Here is a 27,553-nt window from a genome sequence, read left to right on the forward strand (position 1 = left end):
CATTTACTTTTTTTAATTTATTATTATTTTCTCCTTTCTGTTGTTTCTTCATTTTGCATGTTTTACAGTGAGTTACCTTTTGCCATGTTGAACCTTTTTTTCACATTATCACTAAATGGCTGACTAGGCACAAACTTCTCAAATGGAAAATGTAGAAGCAGAAGGGGCTTGTTCTGGGAATTCATATTGCTCTGGAGTATTCAGTTCTTAGCCTTCATCCAGCTGGGTGAGGGGAATGCGAGGGGCCAGTGCCTGTGCCCTTCACAGCTTTTTGAATCAGTGTGTTTAAAATGGATGTGCTCGCCTGCCCTGCCTTACTAGGGCACTTCAACTCTTCTGTGCTGGTCCTCTGTGGAAAGTTGATTTTAGAAAGTATTTATTCAACACAGACATGAATATGCTTTGGGTTTTCCCACCCTTAAAACTTATTAGGAATTTTGTTCTATTTTATTGTATGTGCTTTGTCTCCTCCTTGCTTTGTTGGGACTATAAGCATGCAGAAAGGCCAGCAGGATTTGATCCTACATAGACCCAATGTGGGATGAAGTGCTAATACACATAAAATGAACTATTATATTTCTTCAGCAGTATGACTGCCAGGTGTACTTTTTGTCTCTCATGCCTAGAATTAAACAGTTTTTATCTGAATCCCCAGGAATTGCTAATCTTTCTCTAAGTTTTCAGTGTTACATTTAAAAAAAAAGACTCCATATGAATGAATGTAAAGCAGTGGATGTTTTTAAAATTAATTTCCTCAAATTTTCCTTTATGCTGACCAGACTTTTTAAGTGCTAGTCATTTTTTGTAAAGCAAAAAAAACCCCACAAAAATCAACAAACAAACCCAGAGCCTCTTTTCAAAAGTGACTACCTAATGAAAAGCCAAGAATCGTTGAATTACAAATCTGCAAGGTGATCCTGTGCTCTTGTGTCCTTGTGAAGCTGACCCTAACCTTCATTTTAGGCTTTTGTATGCAGATCTTCAACTTCCTTCCTCCAGCACAAACTTGGGTACTTCTCAAAAGTAGGTGGAGTCCGAGACTTTAAATGAGAGTTAAATGAGAATAAAAGCATTCAATAATTCAGTGGAAATGGAGCTTCTGACTAACATTAGACAATGAAAGCTCTGTCTGAATAAATTTGGAAAACCTATTTGTTTCCTGTATAGTAGACTGTAATGAAGTGGGGCTAGAGAAGCCTTAGGCACGTTGTATTTAAATAAGCTCCTTGTTCAAACCAGAGCAAAAGCTGCAGTTATGGATAATGCAGTTTACATTTTATTTCAAGAATAAATATTATATTATCATAATTTCAATTGTAAATGCTCTTTACTTTTGTCAACAGGCTGGTGATAAGATCTCTATGAGAGCTTTCAGTTAGCAAAATGACACAGAATGCATAAAGATTATAAATTTGTGCAGAAATTGAGTTTAGTTCTTAACTCAGATTAACTCAGATGGGGTATTTTGAAAGAAAAGCATGCTTACAGCAGTAGCACTGGGAGCAAGTTCCGAGTATCTCTACATGAGTGTGGTGACAGCCTTGTGTCTGCATGGTGTCTGTTCCCTCTGTTTTCTGAGCTTTACTTACCTCATGCTAAGGGGTGACAGTATATAAGTGCACAAGAAAGGAATTTATTTTTTTCTTCTTTTTTTGCTAGTTTGACACTTCACTAAGCAAACACAAATTTGCTACTAGGAATCGTGTATAACTACCTTAAAAGAAACAAGATAGGAGCTGCAAGGTGTAGTTTTGGGAGGTACATCTAAATGTGTACTTGTTACTGAGACTTTACATTAATTTCTTACTCTGGTAAATGCTAGGAATAATTTTACAGACTGAGTTTAAGGGAAAAAAAGTGAGGGAAGTAAGAGACCAAAACCATCTGTGTGAAGCAAAGACTGTAGGCTAATTATTCAGGCATTGTGGTGGAGAGCACTTCTTGCTGTGGGAAATGCCTGAAAGATCAGCAGCATTATGTGAAAAAATGCTCTCAACCATCCTGTTACTTAAGAGCACGTGGTATTCCCTTGGAAGTTCTTACATAATGGTTGTTGGAAGCTTTAATGTTAATTAATTTAATGTTAATTAATTTAACGTTCATTAAATTAATATAATTTGGCTAGAAAACATACAACGATTGGCTTCCTTGATGCCTTCTGGTAAGTCTTGTATTTACTGTTCTTAAATTCAAAAGGTCTTCAGAGGCAGCTTGTCCCCTCTTTCTGTAGTGCTTTCTAACTGCCTTGGAAACTTTTCTTTAGTCAGAAACAAAAGTGTTTTTAAAAGAAACTCTGCAATTTCTACTTTACCTTTATTCTTTACCTTGCAGTGTTGCACTACAGGTTTTCATTTTGCCTCACTGATTAAAGTAATATTAATTAGTTTCTGATTGCATGTGCATATAAAAATACATGAATAGCAGAACTGTTACTCCTGCAGACGGTTATCTCCCATATGTTCCTTGCATGTGCTTGAGTTCTAGACAATGAATGTGAGTATGATTCTTCCCAATGTTCTGTTGGCTACAAAATAGAATCATTTCATCTCTTAGCAGCATTGAGTATTTGTTGACCTTGATCAGAACTTAGACTTTTAGGGCTTTTTATATTACCTGTGACACTTACTGATTTTAATAAGTATTAACTTGTTCAGTAAAAAAAAATAAATAAAAAAAGTAAAAACTCTGTCATCTTCATGTGTTCAGTGGAGATACAGGAATATCATTTATTCATTTAAGGTATCTAACTGCAGATTTGGAGGATCATTACACAGTTAATGAGAAGAATGAATACTGTTTCTGCACTACAAGACTTAGACTCTGATCTTAGAACCAGTTTTTAAGGTTTAATTCCGTGGTTTGAAAATTAATTTAGATGGGTTGTCCTATGATATCAGTCATAAGGCCTTTAAAGTAAAAGGCTCCCATCAGATACTCTTCTTTCTCTACTCTCAGCAAAAGCTCAGTTTGTTGGTGAAGCATTGTGGGTTGCTGCTTTGATGCAGTTTCAACAGCATGAGAAGATTTAAAATTTAAAATAAATAAACATCCCTGTTGTCCAGGGTCATTGTTCATTTTTAATGACCTTTGAAATCAAACAAAACCTTCACCTTTTCGGTAAGTTGCAGTGGTATACTTTGGTATTTTTTGCTTGATTAGGAAATAGAGCTTCAGTGGTTTGATAGAATCTCCTATTAGATGGTGACTTGCTTAACTCCCAAGAGTAATTTTCTTACTGTCCTTCTCCAACGTGATATTAAAGTTGATATAGAGCCACATTTCTTGGTAAATGTTTTAAGGATACTCACTTAATAGGCAAGAACTTACTTGAAATCATACCAATTACATTTTTTTTAACTCCTAAAATGCCTAGCTAATATTCAAGTACACAAATTTGATTGTTGAAAAGCTTACAGCTGAAACATATTTTTATTGCTGTGAATAAAGTTTTCATTGGATAAGGGGGAGTCCCATTCCCAGTGGCTTTCAAAATGACTAAAAATCCCCCAAATCAACTAGATCCAGGTAATACTTCTCCTTCCTGCAAGATAATGCCACTTAGTTAACTGAGAATATAAGACAAGTTAGAGCATAATATATGGGCAGACTGAGTCAGAAGGTACTTAACCTTGGAGTGTGGCAAAATGATAAATTACACAGGATAACTGAAATGGCACTGAATGTGTGTTAGACACTTGAGTCTAATGCTATTGCTAAGAAGTGAAGTAACAGGAAACTGCAATACATGATTTGAATGAGATTTTAATTCACAGATAATAAGTTAGTGCTGTAGAATTTAAGATGTTCTATCAATTATTTATTATAAACTCAAGTGAAAAGATATTTTTGTGGTCTTTCCATTACTTGGATTGAGTACTTGTCTCACAACTACTAAATTAATCATCTTTTCATTGATGGGTTTTAGTATCTTGAGAGATGGGTACCCTCTACTAAGTAATAAATATATAAATCAGCCTTTCTTGTAGAAAATTCTTTTAAAGATGTATAATATGTATGGATTTAATAAGGCTTTTATTGTGCTAAGTTTTCAGAAAGTGATAAAACTGTTTTCATTACAGTCAACAAAATTTTTAAGGCAAACATTTTTCAGGTTGGGCCAAAATACTGAAAGTCCCATTTCTCAAACTTGAGAAACTGGATATTTACTCTGGGTGTGGGTTAATGATTGGTTTGGAATCTTTTTTTGGATGTGTTGCTTTGGCAGTCTATCACGTTGTATCACCACTAGGCAGTCACCCTCTTTTTAGTTGTACCCTTTTAAATAAAAATGTGAATAAGTGCATCTAAAGCAATGTGTTTATTTCATTTTTGTGCAAAGAGAACAGCATAAAAATGGCTATTTAAGACAGACCACAAGGTGCCCTGATGCTTTCTGATTTCTGGTGTGAGTATTGCAAGCAAGCACTAGTATTTTATGCTTGAAGAAAGGAAGCGAGGAGGAAAGGCAACTTAACGTTTTAGAAGGACGCTTCCCTAGTGAAGTCTTTATAGACAACTGATCAATAGGAACATTTTATGTAGTCACCAGTACTAACTAGAAAATAACACCCGATGATGAAGTTCCTGCTTGACATAAAAGCTGGATTTCATCCATACTCTGCTGCCTCCCTCATTCTGTCATCTAGGGTCAGGATTAAAATGTTCATGTTCTGGTCAGTCCCATAAAATCTTGATCTCTTGCTCAGTAAAGTTTATAATGCCCTATATGTGAAATAGATGCCATGGTGGTACTTTTCCTCCATACTTCCCTTTGACATTTAATTTCTTTTTGGTATACTCCAAGTATGAGATACTTTCTTCTTTTTTTGAGTATATTTGAAATATTCTTCTTCTGGGAAGTTCAAAGAACACAACGGTTTATATATAAGTCTAAACCATTATAAAATCATACTTGGTTCATAAAGCTGAAAGCTATGTGTTGTCCAAACAATTTAATGGAGCATAAAAGCCCACCAGCAAACCACGCAGTCCTCCACAAAGCTTTCATGGCAGTACAGCACTGCCTGTCATCAAGACTACATCTGGAATTCTATGAAATTTAATTCTTGAAATTTAAAGTCTTGTCTCATTTGTTTCAGGAAGGCCACAGTCTATTTCTGCTTATCTAATGCAGAATTCTGTCACTGAATGTGGCAGATACTGCACAGGGTAAACCACTGAATGTGACTGGTCAATCCTTGTAAAAATGTCTTCCAAGGCAATACCTTTACTCATAGAGAAAAAAAAAAAAAAAAAAAAAGATGACAACAAATCCAATGGTTGCAGTGCCTTGCTCTAAGCTCTAGGAACTGTAATGTAATTCATAATCTGCATTGCAATCCCACCTATAATAGATACCTAACTGGTAATTTTGGCAATGTTACTTTTGTCTTATCCTGCCTCTTGTAGATTTTTACTGTAAGAATTTGATCTGTCCATTTGACCTGATGAATTGCTAGTCCTTGTGGTACTATGTTGCTTGAGTGATTTGACTTTTGGCAGAGGTTATCAGTGAGCCTCTGTTTAATTGAAACCTTTATGTTGGGTTCCATTGATAATAAGCCTCAGTGTAGGACTGCCCTTGCTGGAGCAATGTGTTAACTCTGTATTATAAATGCTGACCTGCTGTAGGAAGGGAGAGGGCATCTCCCCCTCTTGGTCTGATCAGACTGACATCAGATATTTTTCAAGGTAGGTGAATATAGCACAGTGCTTTTGAACTGCTGGATTTTTTGCTCCTGCCTGAAGCTGCATGTCTTGAGTGAAAACAGGATGTATTGACTTGCTGTAACCACCTACTGACCTCTGTGCCCTTTACATCTGAGTCACACAAGGCAACACTATTCTTTTTATCTTTCTGTTGTCATTACTTGCTGTTGTGAGTCACATAAGATGTATGTATGCTCCCAGTATAAGCAACCTCATTTATTTACTCTTAAGGTTCTTGCTGCTCTTTACTTTTTCCATTTTTCTTCTTGGAAAAGAAAAAAAACTTTTCCCTTTCTTTAGTTTGCTTATTCCAAAATCAAGTTGTGTTCAGCGTGACAGTTTTCCTGCATATTTTGCACATCCTCTCAAGTGTGAAGCAAGTTCTTTATTGTAGGCATATCTTAATGTTGTTTCACACAGTAAAGTCTAAGAGACTTTTATCTTTCCTGAAACTGAATTTTAGAGGTGTGTATAAGATCATCTCCAAGTTGATTGGGTATTTTTATTTCAAGCAGAAATGGAGTAACTTTTTTTTTTCCTTACCATTGACTTTAATGGTTCATTTGCAGTATCTTGAAATTCAGTTTTTTCTGGATTTATACTTGATAAAAATAGGGGGTCTTTAGTTAATTCTTTGCAGTAATAAGGTTTTTGATTGAAAATTCTGCTATTAGTTTTATAATCTCTGCATTGTGCATTGCTAAATGATGAGGCTGTTAAGCCTGGATTTGTGGGGCGTGTGCTGCAGAACCCACGCCTAAAAATTGTTTCCAGCAGATGTGGTTGTAGTTGTGTCACAGGCTGCTGTGCTGACTATCCTTTTCCTACCATTGGTAGAAGTGCTGTTCTTTTGATGGCCCTTGCTTTTTGCAGGCTGACATTAGGAACATTACCAATGGCTATAAAAGGCTGTTTGCAGATTGTTTTATTTTTACACAGCTTTATGTTCTTATTTAAGACCCATGAGAAAATGCACCAAACTACTCTAATACCAAAAGTAACGGGAAGCTTCACTGCACCTAATCTTCTGCAGCTGTACGTTGTTTCTGGTGTCTTAAATTCCCATTTGTGGGTCCTGGTATCGACAAGAGTGCTTTGGAAGGGTGCTTTGTTACAGTTGGTGTGCTTGTTTTCAGTTGTAGATTGTTTATTTCCATGAGAGCTTAAACTCTCAGAATGTGAATTTCTTTGGCCTCTAGAATTCAAATATTTAATCTGTGTAATAACTGTACTTTCCAGTATGTGTGTTTTTGTTGCCAATAGTGTATGCAGAGCTGTTTTTAAAGAAAATGATGATGAAGCTGATCAAGAAAACTTAAACTTTAGTAGCAATAGGTAATGTAAAGCTGCCTTAAAATGTGTGTTGTATTTTTAGAGCTTAGGGTCTAACACTGTCATATCTACAGAGCTGCTGGTTGTGTGGAGTCTATATGAAATACGTGTCAATGTAGAGCTTATTTCAGTTACTTTGTCTTATTGAGAATTTCTCCAATACTGCAGTGTGCTTTCATGTGAGAAAGCAACTGAAAAAGCCATTATTCAGTATAATTTTCAAAGCTGTTTTGCTGGAAGCCTTGATCCAACATCATGTATATATGTAAATATTTGATAACCTTTTATAGAATTGTGAAAAATGGTATCTATTCACCTTGGAGGGTATTTCATTTGCATCTAATAGTTCTGAAAGATCTAGAATATATGGTTTTTTTAATGACAAATGAAAATTGGAAAACAAGTTATCTAAGTATGAAGCCTGAGACCAAACATAAAATTAATGTTGTGTATTTGGATTCAGTCCTGGAGTTATGAAGCTTCATTATAATCCAGCCTGACACCCATTTTTATTTATATGCACTACCATCTTTGAAGTGGATCTAAAGTCTGTTCCTTTCTGGTTTGCAAGGGTTTATTTCTCCATGAGCAGCAGAAAGCCTTAGTGTGCAGGGGAGTAGGATCCAAACTTTGTCTGTCTTGAGGAGAAGAAAGGAGATTCTCAAATAGTGATTCTAGTTATATCTCTTGCAGAATGGTTTAACTTTTTCACTCTAATGGGTAATTTTTCCTTCTGTAAGTACTTAATTTGGAAACGAATAGTATGTGAACATGATAAAGAGGCTTTTTTGCTTGCAGAAACAGTGGAATAAATTCAGACTGTTTAAGCTGATCTGTTATATGGGCTATAAAGCTGGTTTAGTTCTGTCACCTTTGGAAAACTTTCCTGAGTTTATTTTGCAAGCACTTCTGCAGTTTGTGTAATATGCCCACATAAAACATCCAGACAGGAGGCAAAGTACAAATAAACCAAGTAAAAATCCTGCTAATGCCAATATTTTTTTTCCCCCCTTCAGAGTTATTTTTTAAATCCTGACCCTTACGAGATATACCGGTATAATCCAGTAGCTCAGAATAATTTTAGAGACAATTTTGCTACTGGTGAATTCATTGGTACTTCATATGATGGTTGGGTGAAATAAAAGTAAAAGCAACACGTGATACCCAATGTGTTCGTAGGAGAATTAGTTGTAACGGGTTTTGCAAGTGATGGGTCGCTGGTTTGGTTTTAATTATACATTTGCTGACTTGCTGGCAACTATTACTGAATCTGGTTTTGGTGGTTGAGTAATGTGTGTTTGTGCGGAAGGCATTAACAGCAGCTTAAATAGGCCTTCACATGCGCACGGGGTTTCCAGTGGGAATGGCTGGAAATGGAGTGATTTCCTCACAGCCACCCGTGGGGTGTCAGGTTTCCCGCGAAGGCTCATATGGAAAACAATCCGGCTGGTGGAGCGTGCCCTCCTGAGCAGCCCCAGCCCGTGGTGGCTTTGTGCAGCGCTGGTTGCTTTTACAGCTCCAAAGCTCGCTCAGTGACGGAACCTTTCCATGCGAGGGGAAGGAAAAGGGGCGAGTGAGGGGTTTCAGTCTGAGGTTTCTGCAGCCTCAGGGGTGGTGGTGGTTTTCCAGCGGGGAGGCCTCCAGGAAAGGGGAGTGTGCTTGGCTTTGGAGCAGCACCAGGGCTGCTGGAAGGGAGGATGCTGATTACAATAATAAACAAATGCTGGGGATAGATTACCACACGGCTGTCAGAGCAGGCGGCACCAAAGGAGGAGATCCCCAGCGAAGGCTTTGGAGGTTGCGGCAGGATCCTTTGCTGGACGTGTTTTTTTGTTGCTTACATGAAGGAAGTTACTTTTTAGACGACTTCTAATGGGCCTTGGCTTTTCTGTGGCACGGCATCTCCTGGGTGAAGAGAAGGGAGCTGGGGGTGCCTGATTACTGCCATAGCAGCACCAGCCCGTGGTGCTGGCTCTGAGGAAGGCAGAGGAGAGATGGCCTTCCATCTGGTCACACCACTGTGTTTCCTAGGATGAAATGTGCCTCATCCCATCTTAACTTGTCTGGGAAGTTGGTTTTTGATGCTTTCTATAGACAGAAATTTCTCTGGGGATTTTTTTTTCTTCCCCTGGAATGGAGCAACATGGAAGGATGTGTTCCTCCTTTCTACCTGTCATACACCAGCAGGTCATAGCTGCTCTCACTCAGGGTCACTGAGAGCAAACACTGAGCTTGAGGCCTGCAAGAAGCACTTGGATCCTGCAGGCCATTGCTGAGGTGAGCCGGAGGGGAGGTGTGGAGCCAAGGAGATCCCCGCAGTGCCATGAGGTCAGGTCAGCCCTGCAGGGAGCAGCACCCAGTGCCAGCGGCTCACCCCTGGGTGCCCAGCCCATGGGAAGGAGCAGGGACACGGAGACTGTGACGATGGCACTGTGTGAACTGTTCCCAGGGGAGCACAGCCCAGGAGAGGGACACGCACTGGAGCGCTTGGAGTATTTTGAGACTGCGTAGGTGGAAAAGGAGAGAAACTTTCTGAAGGCTATAGACTTGGCTTGGAGGACGTACCAGGAAAATGTAGGCTTCAGGAGATGCCTAATGATGATTGGCCTGACCTTCAGCTTACGTGAGTTGCTGACAAAATTTGAAAAGGTATGATAGGCACTTGTACACATGCCTTTGAAAAAGGCTGTGTATGCCTTTGAAAATTACACAGCAAATAAAAAAGGCAGGTTGATGTTTAACTTAGGTTTTCTGTCTTGCTGTTTATGTCCTCATGTGTACTCTGTTTATGGAAATCTAATGTTGCTTATCTTCCTCATTTCAGGTCCTACAAGATTACTTTTAGAGCATGTCTTCTGATCGTGGGGATTTTTATTTATTTATTTATTTATTTTTAAATTCCAAAGGAAATGAAGAATAATTTGGGCTTTGCTAAGTCAAGGGTGTAAGGGGACATTACAGGTTGCTTGTGACCTTGTTCCACTATTGACATAAAACACTGTTGGAGTTTGCTGTTAAATTTAGTTGAGTGTTATTTTTGTTGAATTGGAACATCTCACGATGGCAGTTATAAGTAGAATTATTTCCAATGAATATGCAACTTTCCCTCTGTTTCATCTGTTGTTCTTTTATTCCAGCTAGTTACTCTTTCTCTTACCAGTTTGTTTGGTAGCAGTAATTCTTAGAGGCAGGAGGTTTGGCTTTGCCGTGATTGTCCTGAGGAGCAAGAGACATGAGAACATTAAAAAACAAATTGTTTTCATCTATTTGTCAGCACTTCTAGTGAAACCTCATTTGCATGTTTGTAACCACTGTTAGATTTGCTTTCTTTTTTTTTACTGTATTAATTTCCTGTATCCTGCAAGACCAGAGTATGTAACAAAATACAAAGTAGTTTATGAATTAAGATAAAACACCTTAAAAATGTGGTCCCGAGGTAGGAAAGCAGTTCGTAAAACCTGATTCTGTGTTTTTTCTGAACTTCAGGATGTTTTTCTTTTAAAATGTAAACCAGCATTCTTCTCCTCCTGGTAGTTACTGGTTTACCACTTCTATTTATCAGGAAGAAGTATACTTGAGACAGGCACTATTCAGGATCCCACCAGTATGACTTTTCCAAAAGTAGCTAAGAGTAACAGTAAAAGTGTTTGTGGTCTGATTTTTCACTGTGTAGGTCACTGGCTTCTCTCCTGCTCCCAGTCTGTTATCTGGACTTCACTCTTATAGCTGCTGCTGTGGTAGCCCGTAAAAATAAAGACACGTGCTGGACTCTGAGATGCTTCATGATTTCATTAAGAGAGAAGTTTGTAACCAACATTTCTAATATTTTATTAATCATATAAGCCCTGGTATTTGCAAACTTCAGGCTCTCCCCTGTGACTTTGAATATTCCAGTGTTTATCTTAAAGAAATTGATCATAGCAATTCTCACCAAAGCCAAAACTTAGAGGTCTCACAGCTCTGTTGTATGTTTTAGCTTGAAGCTTGCTGTGAAATTTTGTTGTCTACTGTGCTGAAATTTGTAATGCAACATAAAAGGATACTTTGGTGCTGGAGAAGGTTAATGTTTTAATTGGTGGACTTCTATCACAAATTCTAAAATTTTAGTCTGTGCTTATTTAGCAAGTTTTTTGTTTCTTTTTTAAACAAGCTCCCCTCCCCCCCCGCTTCATCTGTCCCTCTTATGATTCCCCATCCACCCATCCTGTCCTTCCTGAGGTGTTCATTGCCAGGAGAAACAGTGCTATGACAGCGATCCTAGCTTGTAAGCTACTTTCAGCTCTCTGGATTCATTAATGTATGTTCTACAGAGAGAATTGTGAGTGCTGTTTCTGTGGTTGTAATGCAGAAGCCAGATGGCATTTGCAGAAGCTTGCACGGCACTCCCTTCCTATGCAAAAGCAGAGTCACATTACACTGCAGTAGGCAGGGCTGCTTTGGCTTTGTTCAGTTGTAATTATGTGACTGCTGGAATTAGTATTAACACATTTGTGGTGCCCTCAGATGTTGAGTTTATGGCATGCAATGGAGCCACAGAGGTTGTTGAAGGCAGTGTGGCATTCTCAGCCTTCCTGTAAGTGCATCATCATTCTTGTGATAAAATGAATCTTGGACTACACCATATGTCACCTCTTACGGTGCTATCCAAGAAGCTTAAGTGAAAGTCAAGTCGATTTTTTAGAAACATGATGTGTTGTTGCAAGGCTTTTGGTAATACAAGCCTTTGAAAATTAGAAGGGAGAAATGACCCAAAGTTCGTTTTCCCCCCAAAAATTCTGTATTTTTCTCCATGAAATATCTGACAGTTTAAGTAATAAATACATTTCTTCCATATCTACAGCAAATTGCTTTGTAAATTGCTTTGATCTTACACTATAGTCGCAGTGTCTGTAGTGAAATGGTATGGTCTTTGTATGACACTTGAGAGAGTTTTAATGTCCATCTTTATACACTTGTGGCACTGGTGGATTTAAGATAATGGCAATTCTACCTAAAAATTTTCAATGTCTACTGCTACTTCTGAATATGAATTCATTCCAAATGGATTGCTTAACAGCAGCTGCTACTGCAGGGGCAGGCCTCTGAAACAGCGGATGGGATGAGTCTTCATAAAGGCATGACGGTTTTCTGACATCAGAGAAGAGACTTCCTGGATGAGATTTTTTTTTTAAGCTGTCTTTTTTCATGAGCATCTCTTTTTCCCAGCCACCTCCAGCATTTTAAGGCTGAGACAAATAGAAGTCCAGTTTCCATTTCACAATGGCCACTTTCATACACCTCAATCATGCCCTAATTCTTACTCTGTCCTTGAGTCATCAGAAAGTGAAAAGCTCCAAGTAAAGCAGAGGCTAAAAGTAAAATCTGCCATAGCAGTGTTCCCAGAGGCAGTTGGCAGCAGCAGGTAAAATCTACCTGGTTCAATATAAATGAAACAATCTGCTATTAAAAAAAAATTTAAAAAAGGTCCATTTCTTTGCTTCCTGCTGTGAGACCTCAAAGAACGATGTCCTGGCTGTTGTCTATGGCGTGCAGTTATGTCCTTTGGTTGGCACTGACATTTTTCTTCCAGCTGTTCCAGCTGGGAGATTTTTCTGCAGGTACTTTGATGAGCAGTCATCACATTTATTCCTGACCTTTGAAAGAGGCAAGTGCAGCATTTCTGTAACTGTGTCTTTTCTGACTTGAGCATTGTCAGTGAAGGCAATGTGCAGTCATTTCCATGGGACTTGCAATTCTCTGCACCTGTTCCACTCACAGGCATGATCTCTATTGGGTGCAAGAAGTACAAAACTGTTCTGGCAAAATAGCCTGGGAGTAACTTTTGCTAGGAAAACCACAATTTTTCAAGCTGATTTTCATTTATGAAAAGTCAACTTCAACCCCACTAATTCCTTTTAAGATAAACATGTGGTTCTAAAGCCACAAAAGATGTATTGTACCTGGGGATTTAAAGGATGTAGCACTCTGTGTTCCAGCACAAAATGCTGTCAGGCTTGTGGCACAGCATTATACCTGTTTGTCCATTTCTTGCAAGCCATATATTGTTTGTGTGGCATAACTTGCCATCCCTGATATGTGGTCAGATGTTTATGAAAATTCAGTGGAATTGTGTTTCCTAAGAAACATAAAAATGTTTGGAGTGTCATGTAGGATTTTGCTGTATATCATGGGTTCAAAAAACTTTGTAGTAAAACATTGATGACTCCTGCCTTTAAACCCTTTGTGAAGCTGTGATTTGGTACAGAATGCTGTTGACTTTTTTCTTGAGAGACTGAGTTTTGTGTCCTATATGTAAGAAAAATTTGATGCAGGTTGCTTGATAATAGAATCTTTAATGCTATGGGAACATATTTATTTCCATTACAAAATAAAATAGCTTCCTGTTTTAGGTCCTTGTATTATTACCCCAGCTTTTTTAATAGTGAGAATTCAATACAGTAATATTTTGTATATTTTAAAATTCATTGTTTCTTCCACTTTAATTTGGCCATGGACTTTTCTTCGATTAGTTGTGTTTTTATCTTCATTAATTGTCTTTTTATCTTCAACAGAAGTGTTTGGGCCCTATAAAAAGGGAAATACTTCACCTGTGTTACCATCTTTACTGGTATATTGCCAGTACAAACAAAATCTGAAAAAATGTGTGTAGAAGTGAATCTGTTAATAGCTTAAGGGTTGCAGAGTGAATTAGAGGCCCTCTGGACTCATCATTTAGAAAAAAGACACATCATGGGAATGATGTTGGTTTGGCGTAGGAGTTTTTTGCATTTTATAAAATATCGATGGTTTCCAATGGACAATTACACCTAATGCTGTAACTGCTTTTAACACATCCTTGCAGCCTGTAAGGAGGAACGAAAAGACAAAAGTTTAATAGCTGGTTGATCTTGAAGGGCTTCAAAGTTGGGTTCTTCATCATACTTTTGTTTATCCTGGGCATATCACTCCAGTATGCCTTTGGGAGTCAACTGTGTTTTTGGGTCCTTTCAGATTGCCATCTGCAGCCTTACCGGCTGGCACATATTTATACATTCTTTAAAGACACATGCTCTTCAGCTGTCATTGCATGATCATTTAGATTTTATTTGGTAGGAGTTAAAGCAAGAAGTATGCTTTTTATTATGGAGACGAGGTTTAAAATAAAATCCAAACATAAAATGAAAGCTTGCATCCTGCAGGAAGAAAGGCAAAGAGGGAGGAGAAGCAAGGAAGTCAGAGAAGATTCAGAATGGAAATAGAATTTTGAAATCACCACACCAAAGGGGAAAAAGGCAGCAGTTTGATCTTACTACTTAAGAGAAATTTAAGGGAAGTGGCAATGTTTGACTACTCTGGCTAGGGTTAAGTACGTATCTAAATGCCAATCTAGTTATTTCTTCTATCTTTCAAACTTTGGAGCCTTCACCTTGATTTATATATAGGATACATTCTGTCCCCAAAAAGCTTTCTTTTAATTTAGGGCATTAATCCTGCAAGCAGTTGCATGTGGAACAAATACGTTGACCTCATACAATAAATTATCAATTCCATTTAACAGATAGGTGCACATAAATATTTGTAAAATTAGCAAAATATGGCATCTCTATAGCAGTGCCTCAAAAATAAAAGCTTATAAAGCAAGATAATATTTTCTGTTTATAGTGTATTTCTTTAGGTCTTTGGGGTTTTTTGTGGGGTTTGGTTTTTTTTGGTTTTTTGGGTTTTTTTGTGTGTGTTTTTGTTTTGTTTTTCTTTTCTCTACCTATTGATTTGTTGCACATGTGCTGGGAGACCACTCTGGCCCAGATCCCTTAAGCATTGGGCTAAGAGTAATGATGGAGTTTCACAGTTGTATTCCCCACTTTATGTGGCAAAAGCAACAGAATTTTTCCCTCTTCTGCATTCTCCAGTGTGTTGCCCCTGGACTCTGAATATGGGAACTTCCACTTGATAATATAGGAATATTTAGAGTTTCTTCTAAAGTATTGCAAATTGAAAGTGGATTAACTCTTACTAGAATTAATCCTCACTGGGGCCTCAGCAAGCATAACCAACTTTTCCATCCCATTTTTGTGCTACATAGAGAACAATGGAAAATCAAAGACCAAGAAAAAAGCAGGAGAAAGAGAAATAATAGATTAGGAGGAAGATAAATTGGGGAGTTTACGGAATGAGAGTCCTTTCCACTTTGAAGAAAGAAATTTGAAGGGAGGGAAACCATATGTTTACAAATAAGAATTTTAGGACTTGATAACAGTGAGTAAAGGAGAGTATTATCAATTGCTACCCATTACAGCAGTCTTAGGATAAGATGGGAGCCCATCATCCAGAAGACAATATCTGAATAAAAATCCAGATATTTTATATTATTGTTGGAGAATAACTAACCTACTGTGTTCATTTCTTGTCTTTAGTCATTATTCGCATCTCATTTTCCTGCTCTGCTTCTTCCATGTGCACACTGATCTGGGGTATGTCACTTGAATTTCTCTCCATCTTTTCTTTGAGGACTGTGACAAACTCACATTCATTAATTTTATCAACCCTGTTGGGTTATCTATCCACTGGCAGTAGTTTGTTGGGTTTTTTTTAACCTGGAAAATGGAAATCAGAAGTGAGAGAAAAGTTAATTATGAAACTTTATTCTTTGAACTGAGTCATCTCAACATGGTTATTACAGTTGGGACTCAAGAATGTGAACAGCAGATTTATTGTACCTTAATCAATGTAACATGATGACTGGAAAATGTTACATCAAACCCATTATGAATGAAACATTTTTGAGCATGCATGCTGAATTGTGCTCCCAAGTAAAATCAGAGTGCTTTATGAAGGTTCTAGAATAAATGGGTTTACAATTAATATTGTGATTGTGGAATGGAAAATTAGAGATCAGTTTGTTTTCAATGAAGTTGTCATTTGTGTTTGAGGAGGCAAAGAGAAATTTTTTGCATGACCTGGCTTTTGTAGCACATATTTGTTGCAGTTAGAATTGTATCTGCTGTACAGTGGTTTTGTCTCCTGCTGTGTGGGATTGAGCTGGAGGTCACTGCACCTGCATGCATGTTGGAGTTGTAAGGATGGGAGCTGCAAATGTTTTCATGTAAGCATCTAAATTCAGCTGATGACTCTGCCATTTATTTGGGTTGGCTGATCATCAGACAATTCCAATTTGTTTTTTCCTTTTAAATGTCATTTTTTTTTCTGTGTTTTGAATGGTGATTTTTATTGGGTTGTTTTAAAGACAGCGAAAGTGTCTTTTTACCTGCTTCAAAGGAGTGAATCTCAGGGCAAAGAAAGGTCCAAAGTCACACAGTAGTTCTTCTGGCCAGACAGAGCTTCACCAGTGCCTCCCTCTCTCTCTCTCTCTCTCTCTCTCACCTCCTTCCCCACTGCCCCATCTCTCCTCCCCCCACTTCTTCACCTGTATCCTGACTTTTTTGTTTTCTTCACTAACTCAAGAAAGCTTTCATACTATCTCAAATGCATGGCTGCTTTTCCACTTCAATTTGTGTATGTGCCAGCAGGAATACATCTTTAGGATGGGGAGGTAGCAAAGCCCCATCCTTTTCTGATTCTGGGAACAGATGGTAATTACTGAGGAGTTGATTGGAAGAATAAAAACCTTTAAGGAATTTTAGTTATTTTATTTCCTCCCTTGCAGAAGAAGTTTATTTACATCTGCACCAAGTTCCTGTCATAATCTTTGTTGATTAATCCTGTCGAGACAGCCAGTACACCTCCTGGCTTTCCATACATTAAATTGCTTTATTGGAGTACAGATAGACGTGTGTATGCTAGAAACCATTGGCTGTGGTGCAGGAAGTTTTGTTTGCTCTTACTATGTGTTTTAAAATAATACTGTACTCAGTTAGATGAAGACAACATCTGTAATGTGTTTCTTGAGGCAGATGGTAGATGAGAGAATAAAATGTGTTTAATTTCTAAGGGGAGGGGGAATGAATCAACTGAATGGCAATCACAAGCTTTTCTTTTTCTTTTCAGTATTTACTATGAAATTCAGATTATAATGCATCCTGCCATTTTATGTCTACCTCTCCATATATTCAGGCCATACTGTAATGTAGTTTAATTGTAAAAATTGACTTTTGGTTGCTGTAACCATTTAGCTGCAATTTAAGGGGACAGATTTTAATTTAATGCTTTCATTATGTGTGACCTAAAATACTAGATAAAGGCTGTGTTTCACTAGACTGTGTAAAGTTTCTGGAATGTTTTGTTTCAAAGAAGAAAGAAATGACATAGCTAAGGCTGAATCTGTAATTTCTGGAGAGGAAATGAGTTCTAGTGCATTTGCAAATGCCACACTGTGTGAAATGCGTGGGTGAACAGGAGACAGTTACCTTTGGTGCTACAAAACACAACATCACAGAACTTGGTGTTTATAATTCTATTTCCTTTTTCACAGCCTTGGACGACTTTCAGACTCCTTTTCTCACACTTAAGAAAGCTAGACCTTTTGAAGTGACGTTAATAGGAGTGCAGGTTTTCTCCTGTGCATCTTCTATCAGAGCCATGCAAGAAAGCTGGAATGCATGCTCTATCCTAGTGTTTAGGAGTACTCATTAGTCAGCTCTCCCCTCCTCTACTTACAGAGCTATGCTTGAACTTTTCTTCCTGGTATTTCAGGACATCCAAGCTGAGATTGATGCCCACAATGACATCTTTAAAAGCATTGATGGAAACAGACAGAAAATGGTGAAAGCCTTGGGAAACTCTGAGGAAGCTGCTCTGCTCCAGCACCGGCTTGATGACATGAACCAGCGCTGGAATGACCTGAAGGCGAAGTCAGCTAACATCAGGTGGGTAATGAAAACATCAAGGTGTGATGGGGCACAGTTCCTGTCTTCTAAGAGGCTTGACAAGTTTGACCACAGCCCTGAAATTAAATATCTATTCTCTTTCATGAAAGACCCCTGAGTGCAAATATTTCATATATATATATATATATACATATATATAAATTATGTTTTCACCAAATATAAAAACTTGGTGAACTTGTTCACCAGGTACGCCTAACTACTTATTTTCTCTCCAGAGCGTCACAGTTGTAACTAGCCGATCTTGTACAAAAATTTCCAGAAAGTGCATTGAGTCTCTCCTTACTGTAAATCAATGGCAGTGTCAGTGAAATAATTCTGGAAATCTGCCATAACTTTGAGGAGAAATCAGGAGTTTGTTGATGTTTTTTTTTTGTTACAAAATTTTGGTGTCGAAATTCCTAAGTTAATAGAACTTGCATCTTAAGTATCTTGATCCATTTAATTGGTTTTGAATTATTAATTGCTGCTATTCAATTGAAAAAAACTTTAAAGTACTTATTAATCAAGGAATTAATTTTACAGTTTTTTGACCCTATCTGTGCCAAGCTGAAGTGTGGTAATTGTTAAATTTTTGTGATGCCATTTTTAAAATAGACTTCCATATTCATTATTGAATTAAATTCTACATGAAAATGAATTACATAGAGAATAATTTCTGGAGCTTTTAATTGCAACCACTTACTTGTTGGTTTGAAAAAACTGTTCTTTTAAAAGAAAAGGACAATATTAAATATTCATATGAATATTCCAAAGGCCACGAAAATGAGCCGACCTTGAAATTCAGGCACAAGAGTTTGAAGGAATGAAATAGAGGGGAAAATGTCATATTTACTTTTCATATCCACTTATACCACCCTGCTAAACAGTTAAATGAAACAGGGGAATGAGCTCCTTGAAAGCCCACAGGCAGAACTTGAACCCAAAGAACTGAGCAGCTTGGTGTGGGGGCTTGCAGAGACTGGCTCCACCATGTACACAATTCAATGCAAGGGCTGTTGTTCTGGAGTTGTTGGTGAGTTCTATTCACAGGTCTGTGTGAGAGAAAGACAAAAGCATGCTCTTAAAAGAATAGCTTTTTGATTGTGGAGTCCAAGCAAGAACCATTAGGTTGCTTGGCCATTCCTAGGGCTGGTCATAATCTGGGAGAAATGGATGGCCATGAAAAAGGGCCTTCAAGCCACTTATCCTGTACAGCTATAAGTTCCAAGGCCATAGTACAGAAAGACTGATTGTGCAGTCAGTGCTCAGAAATTGGGAATACATTTTCTTAATACAGAGCCATCTTTTCTGTTCCTCATAGATATGTCATGTGTATCCTGCTGGGCAGCATTAATATTGCTCTGCTGGTATCTGCAGTGCTGCAGAGCCACATGTCACTGGAGATCAAAGTGGAAGATAGGCAAGAAAGAGAATACTGGTGCAAATTTAAGACAAATAAATTAACCTTTCAAATCTCAGTCATTACTGACAAGAGCATAGTATTTCTGAGTTCATGTATTTTGCTCTGTTCTTTGATTGTAATTCACTTTTCTAACTTGTGCAAGAGTCCTGAAAGCTTTCATAGGGAAGAAACAAAGCACAGAACTGATATGAAGTCTGTTTGCCTTCAATTTTTGCTTTCTTGGTGTATCTTTTCACAAGGATGAATTGGAAAGTATGGATGGATGACTCCAGTGAGAACATGTAACCCTTAGATGCTAGGACTGAAGAATGAAAAAGCTGATTGTTTTGTTACGGGTTTTAGCTTGGGATAGTGCTTCTAAATTAAAGTTTCTGTAAGCTTTTTAGAATATTTTCAGGTATGTGTACATTCTGATTATGCTGATTTTTAGTTGCTGAAAGTACTGCTGTCCCAAACAGAGAGAGTATGAGCTTTTCACATCACTTCAGTCCTCAAAGTCACTGTGTTGAGTTTACTTCTCCCTTGTAACTAAAGGGAGTTCCAAACTGGAAAATATGCCAGCTGTTCTGACATATTTTTAAATGAATAGAAGCTGTTTAAACCTGTACTTGTAGTGTGTATGATGCCATACTGCTCTCCTTGCCATTGTAGACTTATGCTTCTTTCTTTTTCTCTATCTTCCCAAGAAGAAAACAAAGCTGCAGACTTGTGGGGATCTGCTTTTTAAAGCCAAATGTTTAGGGAAGATTCTTTTCTCCAGGGGCAGGAGATGTGAGGATGTTAGCGTTGGGGGAGGGTAGAGGTAGAAGTAGGGGAGAAACGGAAAAGGAGTTTCTCTCTGTTTCTCTATATTTAGACCACCCACCAGTCTTTTTTTATCCCATGTGTTCTCTTGTCACTCAGCAGGAAAAGTGCTACCTCCATAGCAGATTCAAAAGCTGGGGAGGTCTCCAGCTGTGAAGAGAGCCCCTCAGGGTCAACAGAAGGGGAGTAGTGTCAGAATTGCTGTTCTCTTGATGATGTTATTCAGCATGGGGAGGGAAGGTTCCTCTCAGTCTGTTCAGTTGCGTGGGAGCATCTGTGTTCTTCACAAGGATTCCCTTGGAGGAGTGCTTTTGCATATCACATGCTTGCTGCTGGTGAATATTTGTGCTACAACTCATGCTCAAAAACAATCATCTATATCCAACCTCTATTTTGATCAGAGCAGATTCTTAAGGCACCACTTGACCTGGTAAATCCATGAGTTTGCCTATTCATTTATCACATGAGCACAAACACCTTTGTGCTTTGTTTGCAGGTTGTTTATCAGTAGGAGTACCAATTCCAAAACAAAGAAATTCTGACTCGGGGAACAGAAAAGCCCAAGAAACATTTCAGAACTTCTGCATAGTTTATCTTCTGTCTCTGATAATGGCTGTATGACAAATATAAGCGTGATACTAGAACTTTATACTGATAAGCAATTTAAAGCATATCTTGACTCTCTTGCTTCTGTGCAGCATTTGCTTTGAATGGTGTTTACTGAATGTGTATTTCTTTGCTCCCCAGGAGAATTGAATGCTTGTGTGTGCTCTTCAGCTGCTGCATGATCTTGCTTTCATTTTCAGTATTGCTTTTGATAAGATTAAAAGGATAGTATTCTGGAAAAATCCAGGCTGATGTGATGAGCTTTTCCCTGTGTATTTTTTCCCTTTTTCATGTCTTTCTTTGTGAGATTAGGTCACTTTGTGCTCAGTGAAAAATTTTGAAGTCCCTGTTAGAATAGTCCATTTCCTCTCCACCCCTTACTGCTCTGGATTCCCTCCCAGGATCTTCCACTGGACTTTGAAACCATGTGCTTGCTAGTGTTATTTTTGTATTGACATTAATTTGGCATTCACACAAGTACTAAGTGGTAATTTACAATGTGTTTAATCCTGTAACATATACTATATCATTCACATTAATATCAGATTAGTTTTTTTACTATGAATATTAATGCAGTGCATGCTAAAGAGTGGTGAATCAAATTGTCCTTTATCTAGTTGCAGGAGTTTTTCCCCTCCTTACAAAACTCCAGTTTATTTTGCATACAAGAATTCCACTAAATAATTAGAGGAGAATCTTAAAGCCTCAGAGTGTTTTAGTTCTTAGAGGTGAGTGCTGCTTATATATGCTAGAAACAGTAACGGTCATGATGAATAGAGATTTCACTATCAAATGCCGACAAAGCTATATAACCCTATAAATCTGAACATTTTAATTGTAGTTGCTACTAGAAATTCTCATAGATATATATATATATACCTACATACACCCACAATTTTTTTTAACCATCAGAGTCTAATGGCAAAACAATAAATTCAAATGTGGGCTGCCTTGGTTTAGATGAGAGAGCAGTGTCTTTCCTCTGCCTGATTAATAAGTATAACTCTGTTTTCATTTCAAGAAAGGAGGACCATTTTTCTGCCTGATTAATAAGAAGTATAACTCTGTTTTCCTTTCAAGAAAGAAGGGCCAGTCCTGAGCACCTGAAAAAATATCAGGAGAGTGGAGACAGTACATTTCATCCAGAAGCTGCTGGCCTGCACAACAGCTTGCTTGTGCTTCAGTGCAGGGTGGGCTGCTGACTCTGCTGTTTAGGCCTGAGCTACAGGCAGCTTGTTGCAATTCAGTGTTGAGATAAAGGTATCAGTGAGAGCAATAAGGGACAATAGAAACTATAACACACAAAACTGTAGGCAGTAAAATGCCGCTTCTAGCAAGTACTTAAATTTTATATTTTTTCCCAAGTAGTTCCTAAGTGCTTTCCTTCACGAGAGTGAAGGAGAATAGATTCCGCTTCCTAAAGGTACTTATCCTAAAAGGTTTATCCTTTTCAGAAACATGTATTTTTTCTTTCTTTGTATTTCCCTCCTTATATACCCTTACTTGACTGCTTTATTGATTCACCCATCCTAGGATTGCTGGGAGATCTCAGTGTGGTCAAACTTAAGTTTGTGTTGAAGTTAACCTTGCAGCACATGATCCCTTCGATGTTGTTGTATCAGCACCAAACATTCACTCTAATGCCAACTGAAATGATAATACAAGTCAGGTGAAAATTTCTAGGTGTGAGTCATAGTGAATCAGAAAAAAAAAAAAAGATAACCAGTAATGTGCAAAGTAGGAAAGGGAATAAAGTTTAGTTCATTCAGAAGCAGGGGAGAAACTTGCAGAACTGGTGTCAGACTACACTGAAAATCATTCAGCTCTACTCCCCATCTGTGTGAAGAAAGAAACTGGTTTTTGCTGACATAAATTAGGTACATGCTGGTCTTGAATGATACCATAACATAGAATGACTGCAGTATAAGAGGTGTAGCTGGTCCCTCTTGAAGATTTCTATGCATCTTTAAGGCAGTTCAGGGAGAAGACATCAAGTCAAGGTTTTTCTGAAAATTATAGAAAAAGATATTGTGGGGTTGGACTTTTTTGGTCAATTAAAGTGAGGAACAGATTCACTGTATTAATTGTTCAGTAAGTCAACATCAATGAAAGATGATTTATTAAATAACGTGTGTCCCTGATGGATATGTTCAGCAGCACAGGTAATTTGCTGTTGATCACTGCTGGTAGAACACACTGGATTTTGCTTCTGGAGAGTCAAGGTCCTGGCATAAACAGTTCAGTTTTGCAGTGCTTTAGCTCACAAAATGATGCTTGTGCTTGTTGCACAACATTGGTGGAGTCACAACTAAACATAGGATTTTGTTATGTTGGTTAGACATGCAGTGTTCAAGGTTTTAGCTGAGCTAAAGCATCAGGGACATATTTGTCTGTGTTCCTCTCTTTGTCCTCTGCTTATTGTGATTTACTGTGCAAAGTGTTCTGTTTTTTCTAACACAAGCTTGCTTTGCAGTTAAACACTTGAAGCATTCTTATCTTACTGATGGAGTAATTTTGTTTATTGTTTTCCCATGCTGGTTTTGCCATTCAGGGCTTTAAAGATGCTATTATACTGTCTCACAGGGCTCACTTGGAGGCCAGTGCAGAGAAATGGAACAGATTGCTGACATCCCTGGAAGAGTTAATCAAATGGCTGAACGCAAAAGATGAAGAACTGAAAAAACAAATGCCTGTTGGAGGGGATGTTCCAACCTTACAGCAGCAGTATGACCACTGCAAAGTAAGTTGCTTAAGTTTTATGGATATGATACTGTGAATTATAGAATGAAGCAAATTTTTGTACATGAGAAAGGGTGAATGCTTCCTAGTGACTAATTTCTATAAAAGAACTCTCGGTCTCCACCCATTTTGCTTACCCGCCTTGCCCAGTAAAGCCCAAGTAAGATAGGCTATGAAATTTCATCTAAAGGCTTTTTGAGACATATGTTCAGTGTAAACATGTTTTTTCTTTACTGTTCCTTGATATTTTTGGAATCCTGATGGGTGAAACTGTTATTTTACTCTAAAAGTTAAGGAAGGCATGCAAAAGTAAGAAGTGACCAAGAATCATGAAAGCAAAAATAAATGTAAATTCAGTAAAATTGTGAACAGTACCTTTCTACATGTTACTAAACTCACCAGTGATATAGTGATAAACTCACCCCTACCCATGTATATTTACATCGCAAAGATGACTCAAAATTATTTTAGAGAACTAAAATTTTTCTGTGCCTTGTACTGTTGTAACTATAGCATGCTGTTCTAGTTTTCTGGTTTTGCTTGTCCTGTTCTGGTTTGCACATGACAGACTGTTAATTCCTAAATACTTCTTGACAGCAAAAAAGTCACTTGCATCCACATTTCTTCATTCGTGTAGCATGTAGAGTCTATCTTGCCAACTCTGATCAGTAATCAAGTGAAGATGGTTTTGCCATTGGAAAAATTCAATCCAGTAAAGCTGGTTCCATCTCTTTTGTTGATCTGTACAGTGTAAACGGGGAAAGAGAACAATGAAGCTTTATATAGCTAATTTCATGATAAATATGTTCCCTTCTGCCAGCTACACTGTTGTCTTTTCTATTGTGGTGTTTGGTGAGGGCAAAATTTGAGTTTGGAAAAACTTACTAATACAGAAATACTTGGAATAATGTGGGGTTGTACAGAAAATGTAGTCTGTCATGAACAGCACTTTTGCATCTTCACTCCAAAATAGACGTGCTTAAGGAAATCTGCATACATTTCTCCTTAATTTAGTCTTTTAAAGTAAATTTATTAGCATAAACTCAGGAACTTTGTTTCTTGAGAGTTCATTTCTTCTGAATTCCACTTAAAGCATCATGCTCTGTTTGTAGGCACATCTGCTGTGAATTTTTTTATAATGATCAAAAGGTGGATTACTAGTGCCAAGGAGCAATAGAAAGCTGAAACAGAGCCAAATATGATTTTGAAGGAGGTCAGTGGAAGGTTGTAGACCTCTACAGGTCGTTTTCTAAAGGCTTGTTTGTGTCTTGTGTAGATTACAGTATGTGCATAATAGTAGCAAAATAATACTAGTAAGTGTCTCTCATCTGAAGGACTCAAACTGACTAATAAAACTGGGGCTTTATTCTGAGGTGGAATTCTGAAGTAGAAAAATAGAGTAGTAATGATGCTAGATGGCTCATGTGGACCAGTAGTGAACTGCAGCAGTGTGAAGGAGAGAGCACCTCTGGGTTGTTTAATCCTTGCCCTTGTGTTTAAAGAGTAACTGATATTTTGTTGCGTGTCAAGGTTAAGATTCTAGTGAGTGCATTCGGGAGCTTTTGGAGATTATTCTTTCATTTTTCAAAGAGGCAATATTCTCACAATGTCACAGTGAGTATTGGATACAGTTGTCTGAGTCAAGTATTTAATTCGAGCTGCATTAATGGTCTGCAACAGCATGAATTTAAAGCAACCCTGAGTATCACTTTATTTTTTATATACCTATGCCAGCAAAACACTGTATACACTTTCATATATTTCTTAGATGATGTCTGGATGACTATTTCCAAACAGTTATTTTGTTAGGGGGAGCCAAGAGATTGCCCTATATTTTGTAATGGTACCGTGCTATACCAAATACGAATTATTAACAGGCAGCATTTCACATTCTGTTGAAGTGTTGCTTATTAGCTATTGCCAGAGGAGGGGAGCTGAACCACAGCTGCCTATTGGTTTGATTCTCATGGCAATGCTTCACTGCTGTTTCTTAGCAGGAGCTGTTCGTTCCTTGCTGAAGCTGCAATTTGCTAATAAACTTAATCAAGCTGAAAAGTTGTGATTTTTTTCGGATAGAAAATGAAAACTGAAAGGGGAAAAAAAAACAAACCCAAAAACAAACCAACAAAAAGCCAACAAAACAAAACCCCAAATGTGTTAGAAGTCCGTCTGCTTCCTCAGCAAGGTTAAGTGATTGGTTGATGTGGTTAGGATGCTGGATGAAATGTCCTTAGTTGAGGACCAGAAGTTTTATTCCCATGATTTTTTATTCTTTTCAAAACGTTATGCCAAAACCGCCCTTTCAGTGGATTTTTGTAAACTTTATGTAATTCCATATTATGGGTTACTCTGTGCCTTGTAGTGGGTATCACTGTCTGGTGTCATTTGCTTTGCCTTTAAGGTGTTCCATTTAGAATATATATCCCGTGTTGAGCTGGGAGTTTTCAGTGTTTCAGATTTGAGGTGTAACTGTATCAGATGAATATTGCAGAGATATGACTTGATTTCTCTTGCTCCAAAAGATACTCTCTTTATTCCACCTCTCACCGCCAGCTGTCCTGGTAACTTTTCAAAATATTTCTTTGCCCATGCTTCTCCAAGTGTTAAACCTCCTGAACATTTAATCTGTAAAATTTACTTTTGATCAGTGGGATTTTCTTCTGGTCCCTTGTTGAGTTTGTGCAGCACCACATCAACTGACCTTGAAAAGGTTCTCCCAGGTCTGTTTGTGTGCTTCTGCTCTCCTCTTTACTTCAGTTTCATACCTAAGTGTAGATTTGAAGCTGTCTTCATGCAAATTGAGCAGTTCAGTACCCCACTTTGTCTCCACTATTCCGTGACCCATTTTCTCCTATTTCCAACTTGCTTGCCTGATCTTGTCCTTGCTGGCACTTCAAAATGTAAGTGGTAAAATAGTGGCTTAGCTCTGTAAGATGTGCCTTCATGATAGTCCCATCTTCTTCCCTTTATTTTTCTGAGTTCTGTTATATTAGCATTATTTTTTGCCTCTAGTTACTCAATAATTGTTTTTATTAACCTACTTTTTCCTCCTCTCAGGTACAGGAGATGACTTGTTTGCTTCAATTTAATGGCACTGATTCTATTGGCCTTTCCCTCTGTTAGTATCTCCCTCGCTCAGTGCTTGGCTTCAGCAGTGCTAGATAGATAAGTACAGTATTATGTGACAGTTTGGGTTGGCTCACATTGTTTGGGTGCTACTGAGGTCTGTTTGGACAGGAGGAAATAAATGGTTTGCTATTTGATTTTTAAACTTGTTTTTGTTTTAAATATCGCTCATTCTTCTGTGCTTTAAAAGCAAACATTACCCACAGCACTGTTAATAAGTTGAATTAGGGCTGCAGTTTTGCCTGTATTTCCTAGGTTAACAGAAATCTTTCAGGATGTGGCAAATATTTATAACTTTTTGCTTTGTTTTTATGTTGTTCAGCCAAACTCCCATCATCTGTAGTAGTTTATAGTCTTATTGCATACTAAATGCTGAGTGCAGTCTATCAATGAGCACATTCAGTCTGGGTGTTGAGTGTTGCTCTGTGCATTGCAGGGGGCAGGGCAAGGGGAAGCTTAAACAATGGTGCATGAATTTCCTATTTGGATTATTCTCAAAATTTCTTTGTTTTTAAAAGAGGGGTTATGGGAAATAAGTCCCAAGGATCCTGGAAAATTTGGGATGCTGAGAGAAAGTTTAAAAGTAGCTGAGCTGAGAAGTTGTTCATATGAAGTGTACCTATAGCTGAGTCTACACTCACACTCCAGAAGTGTGGGATACAGGGAACGGTTTATAGGGAAAAGAAAATGAAGGCACTTACCTTTTCAGAGTTTATTGCCATTTTTTCCCCATAATTTCAGTTTCTCACTAGTGCTAGTTCTTAGCAGCTCATGTTTCCCTTTTATCCTGTTCCTTACCAGTCTTCCTTATAAATATTTATTTAGGATTTTAACGTGTGTGATGCAAAATTTGATCAGCTGCATAGACCAGGAACAAAAACCCACACCAACTTGTCAAAACTGAAAAACCAAAAACACCACCCCAAGCCCATTCCTTCCAGCCTCTATCTCTCCAAAATCTACCCCTACATGGTTATTTTAGTATGTCAGAAAAAAAATTTGCAAAAATACC

The 27,553-nt window shown here is 37.9% G+C and overlaps 1 protein-coding gene across 2 annotated transcripts in view; it reads left to right on the forward strand.

Moving 5' to 3' along the window:
- Positions 1-27,553, forward strand: part of UTRN (utrophin) — a 307,480-nt gene that overhangs the window by 177,880 nt on the left and 102,047 nt on the right. Inside the window, exons 1-3 of one of the 2 annotated variants that reach the window (XM_058833985.1) lie at positions 8,640-9,690; positions 17,671-17,843; positions 23,260-23,416. In XM_058833985.1, the coding sequence (XP_058689968.1) occupies positions 9,637-9,690; positions 17,671-17,843; positions 23,260-23,416 (384 nt within the window). In that variant the 5' untranslated portion in view covers positions 8,640-9,636. Of the gene's footprint in view, positions 1-8,639; positions 9,691-17,670; positions 17,844-23,259; positions 23,417-27,553 lie in introns of those variants that run through there. The other variant, XM_058833987.1, reaches the window with a different exon arrangement.

Source organism: Poecile atricapillus, chromosome 3, assembly GCF_030490865.1.
Source record: "Poecile atricapillus isolate bPoeAtr1 chromosome 3, bPoeAtr1.hap1, whole genome shotgun sequence".
NCBI lineage: Eukaryota > Metazoa > Chordata > Aves > Passeriformes > Paridae > Poecile > Poecile atricapillus.